The sequence below is a fragment of the Pyrgilauda ruficollis genome, unplaced genomic scaffold, assembly GCF_017590135.1.
Source record: "Pyrgilauda ruficollis isolate IOZ18807 unplaced genomic scaffold, ASM1759013v1 scaffold191, whole genome shotgun sequence".
Classification (NCBI taxonomy): Eukaryota; Metazoa; Chordata; class Aves; order Passeriformes; family Passeridae; genus Pyrgilauda; species Pyrgilauda ruficollis.
In genome coordinates, this window is record NW_024518207.1 from 344632 (window position 1) to 353482 (window position 8851).

The window sequence follows — 8851 nt, forward strand, 5'->3', positions numbered from 1 at the left end:
CTGCAGCTTCTCTTGGCTTTCAGCAAAGTTAAACTTTGCCATAGATATTTTTAACTCTTAAACTCTGGCTGTTCTTTGCTGGGGAGCATCCCTGGTTGAGCTGTTTTCAGCACAGTTAACAGCAGTGGACATCTCTTGTTTTGGACAGCCCACCTTGGAGGTTTGGGATTAATTCATTCATTAGTGGAGAACCTGGGAGGGCAGAGGTGTCTTCTCTTCTTGAGTTTTTCTAAAGAAAATCAAATAAATCCTAAAATATTCCTCCATCAGTGTTTGTCAGGCCTTTCCCTGGGATAGCACAGGCATGTTCCCACTGCAGAATGACTAGTGGAAGGTGTCCCTGCCCGTGGCAGGCATGGAGTGGGATGAGCTTTAATGTTCCTTCCCACCAAAACCGTTCTGGGATTCAATGGTAACATTCCTTTGGTGTTCGTCTCTCTCTCTCCAGCTTGACCCTCTTCCAGAGAAGGTTTTCCAGCAGAGAGCAAATGCTAATGCAGTGCATTCCATGGAGAAGGTCATCGAGATCCACAGTGAGTGCAGCCCCACCGACCCAACTGCATCCCTGGGGGATCCCCCTTGGGCTTCCCCACCATTGTGCCAGCTCCATGCTCCCATTTCCCAGTTTACTGGTGGTCACTGCATCCTGAGCTGGGTTTGTGCAGCCACGAGCTGGTGTTACTGTGGATGGAGCCATGCTCAGCAGGGCTTTAGCCTTTAGGGCGAATTACAGAATCAGAGCACGGGTTAGGTAGACCTTCAGGAGGATCCAGTCTAGCTGTTAACCCAACAAAAATTAAAAGATCTAAAATCTCTGTAAAGGACAGACTGTCCTGCCATTAGAGGGTGCTCTTAATACTTCAAAAGCAATTAAGTATCTCTGAATAGCACAAGTCTTGTTGGGTGTTGTGGCACCCATCAATTAGGAGTAGATAGGTGTGGAAGTGAAGCAGGCTCACAGGCACAGGCTGGGATTCTTGGGATGTCCTGTGCAGGGCCAGAAGTTGGACGCGATGATTTCTCCCAAGGGATGATCCCTTCCAAGGATATTCTGTAAGTTTTGCTGACAGTTGTTGATATTTTAGGTTTATTTAGCTAAATAAATGATTTAAAATCATGGCATTGAACCTTGCCTGGAGAAATTATTGGAAATTCTTTCCTCTGGAGCCTTCCCAGTGCTCTTCCCAATGCAAAAGGGTGTCAAACTGCCGACATAAAAAATATTTTGGAGGTTGAAGGTTGGACTTGGTGGTCTTGGAGGTCTTTTCCAACTTAATGGTTCTAAATACATCTTGGACTTCTTTAGTCTTCGGGGATTTGCCCACTGAAAGTATGTGGCAGTCAGCAGGTGGATCCAGACCTGGACTGCATCCTTCCCTCTCCTGGATTTTTTGGTTGAGAGACATTTCCAGGCACATTTGTCCTTAGGTCTAGAAGTTTCTGAGGTATTTGAAGTGGAAAAAGGAATTCTTTTTTGAGCACCTAAGGCCCTTAAAGTGAGAGTATGGATCAGATGAGTGTTCCTTGGGCAGTTCCGAGCCAGTGGCCAGGTTTGGGAAAGCAGGAGCTGGAATGGTGCCCTGATGGCCCTGTTGTCACCTCTCCCCCAGGCAAGTACTGGCATTCCCTCCAGCGTTTCGCCTCCACGGTGGGATATTCCCTGGTGGAGGCCCAGAAGTGCGAGAACGAGGAGGCGGAGACAGTGACAGCCATGGCATCGCTGTCGGTGGGTGTGAAGCCAGCGGAGAAGAGGTCAGTGGTTTCCCATCACATTTCCAGTCTGTGCAGCTAGGAGGAGCTGCCTTGCAGATTAATTCTCTCCTTTCAGCCACTGCTGCTGTGCTTCCCACATCCCCTGTCTTCCGTGGGTTCCCAGAAGATCTCCCGGGCTGCAGGGGAGCAGCAGAGCCATGAGCTCTGTGCGTGCACCCTGTGCATGAGCCTTCTGTTCTGAGTGTGGTTTTGGACCACAGAAAGGAATTTATTTTGCTGGGGAAAATCTTAGTGTTGCCCAAGTGAGATTGTCCAAAAACCCTTCTTGGTGGCAAGTTTAATTCAGGTGATCCCAGCTGGCTGGGTGGGAAGGTGATGGGAACATAAAGAGTGAGACTTGGCACCATGAATTGTCCAGCTGTGTCATGCCAAACCCTCTTTTCTCTCTCCCCTCCCTGTCCCACCGTACCTGGCTGCACAATCCCTCAGACCTGAGGACGAACCCATGGAAGAGGAGCCTCCCCTGTAGCACCCACCTTTGAGCTGGAGTTCTCCTGTCTGTTCGTCTTCGTCTTGAAGCTCTGCCAAGAAGCTTTCTCTTGTTACTCCTGCGTCCTGTCACGGTTATTTCCCGAACACGGAAGGACAGCCAGGTGTAAAGCAAAGCAAGCGACACAAAAAACAAATCTCTCTGCATCTTTGAGTCTCTTTTTGCTGAAAAAAAAACGCTGGTGAAGAGCAGCAAAGGACTGACACGTTGGGCACTCTTCCTCTGGTCCTCACCGGGAGCAGAAAGAGGAACGATGCCTGGGAAGTCTTTGGCAGAGTTGCCAAACAAAAACGAAACGCGAGAATGATAAAGAAATCAAAGATTCAACAACACAAATCAAACAAACCTTAACATAAAACTGGTGCTTACAAAGTTGATTACCCACAACTGAGCAATCTCCGCTTGAACCACTCAACCCATTGTGTACTTTCATTTCTTGGATATTTGGAAATGGCTCTTGCCTGCCTGTGAGTCAGCAACAGCTCTTGTCGGAACTGGAACGTTGGGAGATGATGGTGAATTTTTAACAGGGAGGGACAGGGAACGAGGGACTCATCTGACACCTAAAGAAAAGGGAAGCAGAAGGGGGGAACAGTAGCCCAGATGGAGTCGGCTTTATTGTCTCCAAAGCCATCTGAAGATGAGTTTGTGCCTTTTTTTTTAATTGATGGATTTGGTGCAGCTGGATTTTCTGAAGTTTGAGGAACAATGCCTTAAGTAAAAATTAATTAAAAAAAACAAAACACACACAAAAAAAAAAAAAAAAAAAAAAAAAAAAAAAAAAAAAAAAAAACCACAGCAGTTCCTGAATATTTTTCCTCTGGTTGGGAAAGCCAAGGACTGCCATCAGGAAGGAAGACTTTTTGGCTTGTGCTGGCATGATGGTGGGAAGCAGGCATCAGCTGAGCAGAGCGTCTCCAAAAACTGTCGACAAGTTTAGATTTGTTTTGTTTTCTTTCATTGCTGTTTCAGAGAAAAGGAAAAAAGAAAAAAAAAATTAAGGTAGTTGCCAAAAAAGTGGCAAATACTGTTGGGTCTTTGAAATTCAACCATTTTTAACAACCAATTTTCAAATGTTTTGTCTCTCTTCTACATTATCTAGCAATTGAACTTATCAATTTGGTTGTTGAAGCATGTATTAGACACAAATGCAGGTTTTAAGACTGGAATGCTTTTTATTAAAAGCAACTAGCATGAGATATTGCTTAAATTGTTAGGTATAAATATATATATGTGTATAATGTATATTCCAAATGTATTCCAAGCTTAGAAACCGGATTCCTATGAATTATTGAGAAAAATATTTATGATGCATTTATAGAAAAAAGAAAACAAATATATGTAATAAATGCATACTCTAACAGTAGCCATTGAAAGCTCCCTAGGGACGGATTTGGGAATTGGAACGTCAAAGGTGCTTTTGGAAAAGGATCTAGGTTGAAACTCGAGGACTTTCAGGCGACAGGTTGGGAAGTTTTTCAGAAAGCCAACACTTTAGCCACTGGGCAACTACCCTAAACATTTGTATTTTAATTTAAGGTTTTTTGTTGTGATCCTTTTCTAACAAACATGAGAAAAAAAAGAGTTTTTTATAGCAAAGACGCTGAATTTGCTGTTAATTTTTATATGGATATTTCCCAAAACCCTCCGGAAGCCTTGTTTGTGTGACTCTGACATTTCTTTTCCATTTGGCAGGTTTCCTTTCTGAACGGCAATAGCATCTAAACCTTTCTTCTTCCCTCTTTTCTTGCTTATAATACATGGGTTTTCCTTTTTTTTTCTTATTTTATTTTTTTTTTCTCTGTATTGTTTTCTCTCCTTTTCCTCAACTCTTTTGTACAGTGAGCAGCTTTCTGCAGGTGTAAGGAACTGTGGGCAGACCAACAGAGGTTGTTTTTTTCCGGGAAAGGGCGCATTTTACCGAGGAGGAGGATGAGGGACCGCGATGGGCTCCTTTGTTGTACCGATTCCGCCGACTGTATATTTCCTCAGCTCTCTTGTAGTAGCTCTGTAAAGAAAATAAGGAATTTTCTTACCTGGTAGTGTTCAGTGGGCAATGCCTTTGTCCTGCCCGCGGCTCCTGGCGCTGCCTACCCTCGGGAAGGCTCCTTGGATACTCCGGGACCGCCGGCGTTTTCTCTCCGCCGGACATGCCCGCAAACTCCCCAGCTCCTCTCTCCCTCTTTTTCTCCCCTCTTCTTCTTCTTCTTCTTCCTGATGCTGGGAGGGGTTTTGGAGGCTTTACTTTTTTTGCCCCCCGCCACCCCGAGGAGGTCATTGCCTCCAGGGAATGCCGGGTGGGAGAGGCCGCGAGCCCCGTCACGGAGAGCGGAGTGTCTTCGCAAAGACGGCGCTCCCCGCGTGCCTTCCTCCGGCAGTGTAGGACAGCACATCCCTCTTCCCAGCACAGCTTCTCCTTAACCGCCCTTCCTTCATTTGTCCTGTTCCCATGGTGACTGGTGGGGTTGCTTCCAGTAACTTCTCTTCTTTCCAGTTCTCGAAGCAGCCGCTTTCGTTCCGTTCAGGACTCACTCGTGTGAGGAATCGGGAGCATGACCCCCCGCTGGAGGCTTTTGTTTCCTTCCTCGATTTCTAGCGCAGTTTCAGAACCAGACACTACAGTATTTGAGTTGTGCAAACCCAAGTACGTCCTAAAACCCCAAAAAGCTCCAGTGGCAAGGCCTGTCCTTGGCATATCCTAAAAATCCCCCCGTGTGAGAGCACTGCGTACCCGGGGATGTTGTGGTTTGGGTTTTCTTCCATCTGACCACGCTGCTGCTGTGATCTCAAATCCATCTGACTGCCGAATTTGGTGACAGGTGTGAGGTTTTGCTTCCTGTGCCATGGGCAGTGCCTGTGTTTACACCTCCCTTTGTGTTGTCAGCTCTTCCCTGGAAGGTTTTTGACATTTCTGCTCCCGGCTGTGGCAAAGCTTTTTCCTTCCTTTTTGCTCTCCCGGGAGCCGCCGGCTGACTGTGCTGAGCCGGTTCCTTTGGAAAATCCGGAGGAGCTTGTTGGGATGCCACCTTCCTTCCTTCCTTCCTTCCTTCCTTCCTTCCTTCCTTCCTTCCTTCCTTCCTTCCTTTCCTTCCTTTCCTTCCTTTCCTTCCTTTCCTTCCTTTCCTTCCTTTCCCTCAGCTTTTTGCCGGGATGGGAAGATTTTTCCCGAGATGACAGAGCTCGTCTCCTCCAAACTCCCGGCACTGTGGATTTGTTTCGCAGCATCCCCCTTTTCCCTGGGAACGCTCTTCCCTGGGCTGTGACCTTCCCTGGGGATGCTCTTCCCCGGGGATGCTTTCCAGGGCCAGTGCAGGCACGGAGAGAAAGGAGAGAGCCCTTGTTTTGAGGCTCTCCAGGGGGATTTTTCACCTTTTTGAGCCATTAAGCTTCTTCATTTCAGATGACTTTGCCACGGGGGCGGCCATGCCAGTGCGGTGGGAGCCCGGGATGCTCCCACATCCCGGCACGTGCTGCCCAGGGCATCCTTTGTACCTGCTTGGGAAGAAAAGGAACATCTTTCAATCCTCTTTACAGTGAAGTGAGGCCCAGTTTGCAGTACACAAGTAACCATTGGGGGTTTTTTGGTTGGTGTTTTTTTTGTTTGGTTGATTGTTTTTTTGTTGGGATTTTTTTTTACTTTCGATACAAAACATTCCTTTTTTTTATTAGTCACGGTCATGTACTCATTCCATTCTTCCTTTTGTAAACTTTTTTGGGCCCATGTTCTTTTACGGGCATTGATATATATAAATATATATATAAATATATATGAATATATTTTTTTAAGTTTCCTACACCTTGAGGTTGCATGGTCTGTAAGGTTGGCATGTCTTTATATTGTATACAGATTTTGCACGCCAAACTTGGCAGCTTTGAAAACGATAATGAGAAAAAGAAAACAAAAACAACAAAAAAAAAAAAAGAGGTGGTTTGGGGTTTCTTTGGGTTGGTTTTTGTTTTGGTTTGGTTTTATATTGTTTTGGTTTTTTTTTTCCTCTCGTGGCATTTGTGGAGACTAAAGGTTGGGATGTTGTTGTCACACACACTCACTCACCCACACAGCTACACACCAAGGAAGAAGAGTGGGAATTCTTTTTTTTATTTTTTTGGAGTCTTACTGAACTTAATAAGAAGAAATTGTGCTTTTTATTGTTAAAAAGAGTAAATAAATAAAAAAAAAAACAAAAAGGACTACTTAAACATTTCTCATTTTAAGAAGAAAAGAAAAAAACTAAGACGTTTATCTAGCACTTGTGACTTACCAATAATAGAGTTTATTGTATTTATGTGGAAACAGTGTTTTTAGGGAAACTATGCCGAACACACCAAGTAAACTGCCTGTGTCATTATTATTATTGTTATTATTATTATTTTCCTTTGGGTTGGTGTTTTTGCTTTGATTTCTCGGCTGGGTGGGGAGGTTGGATGCAACCCTTGTGTCAACACACAGAGTCATTCATTCCGAGGAGCTGGACGGATGGATGGATGGATGAGGAGGACTTTAAAGAGTTAACTCTTCAGCACAGCTGCGTTAACTTTTTTAAGAAATTACTTTTACATGATGTATTTTTGCTCGGTTTCACTTTAAGCAGTCGTGTACTGTGCAACACTGTGGTTTAAAAACGAGACTTTACAGCAAAAGGCAAAACGTGTTTCTTCATTGTCATGAAGTTGGGCTCGTTCTCAGCTCATCTTCACTTTGTCTTTGATATTGATGATGAAAAAGAAAAAAAAGTATCCTATTGAAAGAAAATAAATTAACACTTTTTCTGTGCTCCATAGTGGAGGCGCTATTTTCCAATTTATGAGGATGACAAACTTATATATATAATATATATATAAAAGTGGGGGTGGGGAGGGGGGGGAGGGGTTGAAACATTATTCACCCGAGAGCTTATTACAGATATGTAGTATCAAAAAGTTGTAACGATATTATATTCTACTTTATACCTATACATGCTCAGTATGACGTCACCATTGGTAGCAGCTACCGGTTTACGCTGTAATTTAGACACAATTTCACTCTTCTTGTATGGACCCTACTTTCAGTGATGGTAGCATTCTTTGTGCTCAACTTTCCGACGGTCCTTTCTTTTAAACTGGTGGAGTTGGAATATTTTTCTCGTTCTTGTTTTTTCTTTCTTTGTTTTTATTTTATTTTTATTTCTTTTCTCTTTATTTTGTTTGGGGTTTTTTTTCTTTTTTTTTTTCTTTTCTTTTTTTTTTACTGGCCAATGGTGTCTTTCTCTGACAGTACCGACTTCAATTTCAACTTTATTAGGAGTCCAGTATTTTGTACCACATTATGACAACTTGTTATTCTTGTGGTGTAAATAAAAGAAAAAAGTTAATTATAGTACCACCCAGGTTTCTGCTGCTGATCTTCTTTCCTTCCTTTGCTGGGATGGGACGTTTCATCTGTTGGGTTCTTGATGTGTCATGGAAGGGGGTCTTGGTGCCAGAGAGGTTTTTTGGGCAAAATATACCCATGTCTACATTGGGGTGTTCATGGAATAGCTCCTGGATTTTCCCAGTTCCCTTGTGGCTCCCAGGTGCGTGTTGACAAGTGCCTGCAAAAAACCAATTGAGTTTCCAGGTGAAGCAGCCCCAGCTTTATACCTTTCACAGCCTTTTTCATACGTGTTTTCCCTCTGATTGGCTTCCTGCTTGTCTCTGGAGCCCCCTGAACCATCCAAAATCCATCTGCTCCATGTGTGTCACCTGGAATTGTCCTGTGGTCACAGGGGAGAAGGCCACGCTTCAGTTAAGGGCTCCTGGTGGGAGGGATGGGGAGAGCTCCCAGGGAAAACTCGGGATGCTCCCAATTCCCTCAGCAGTGAAACATCCCCTGCTGCTTCAGCCTGATTCATGGGAATCATGGAGTGATTTGGGTTGGAAGGATCTGGGAGGTTCCTTCTCATCCCACCCCTGCCATTCCAGGGGTACCTCCCACTGTCCCAGGCTGCTCCAAGCCCCAGTCTCCAACCTGGCCTTGGACACTTCCAGGGATCCAGGGGCAGCCACAGCTGCTCTGGGCACCCTGTGCCAGGGCCTGCCCACCCTGCCAGGGAACAATTCCTAATTCCCAATATCCCATCCATCCCTCCCCTCTGGCACTGGGAGCCATTCCCTGTGTCCTGTCCCTCCAGCCCTTGTCCCCAGTCCCTCTCCAGCTCTCCTGGAGCCCCTTTAGGCCCTGCAAGGGGCTCTGGGGTGTCCCTGTATTTGTGTGCAGAGTGGGTTGGTGATTGCTGTAGGACCATGACCTGGGGGTTCTGGCCTGGCTGGGAGGGCACCGGCAGCTCCCAGGAGCTCCTTCCTGGGAGTGAAATCCCACTCTGGGTGACCCAGCTGGGGCAGAGGTGTAGAGGGGTGGGGGCTGTTTCAGATGCCATCCCAGCCCCAGTGCCTATTCTAAATATAAATTCTAAATAAATTCTAAACTATACAGGCATCGTCTCACCTGCAGTGCTCTGAGCTCACCGTGGCACAGGGACATAAACCTGGGCAGGGGTTGAGCTCAGTGCTGTGCTACCTGCTGCTTTAGCCATGGGAATTTTTACTGCTGATCCCAAGGAAAATGACATT

At 45.4% G+C, this 8851-nt stretch overlaps 1 protein-coding gene and 1 pseudogene across 13 annotated transcripts in view; both read left to right on the forward strand.

The window, feature by feature from the left end:
* HDAC4 (histone deacetylase 4) overlaps window positions 1-7622 on the forward strand; it is a 174809-nt gene extending 167187 nt beyond the window's left edge. For all 12 annotated transcript variants that reach the window (XM_041465775.1, XM_041465772.1, XM_041465774.1 and 9 more), the window contains 3 exons: window positions 449-533; window positions 1611-1752; window positions 2203-7622. In XM_041465775.1, coding sequence (XP_041321709.1) covers window positions 449-533; window positions 1611-1752; window positions 2203-2242 — 267 coding nt within the window. In that variant the 3' untranslated portion in view covers window positions 2243-7622. The remainder of the gene's footprint in view (window positions 1-448; window positions 534-1610; window positions 1753-2202) is intronic.
* LOC121352641 lies at window positions 6072-7622 on the forward strand (annotated as a pseudogene). Its single transcript, XR_005954976.1, has one exon. The product of XR_005954976.1 is annotated as an uncharacterized LOC121352641 (transcript).
* Window positions 7623-8851: the final 1229 nt, after the last annotated feature.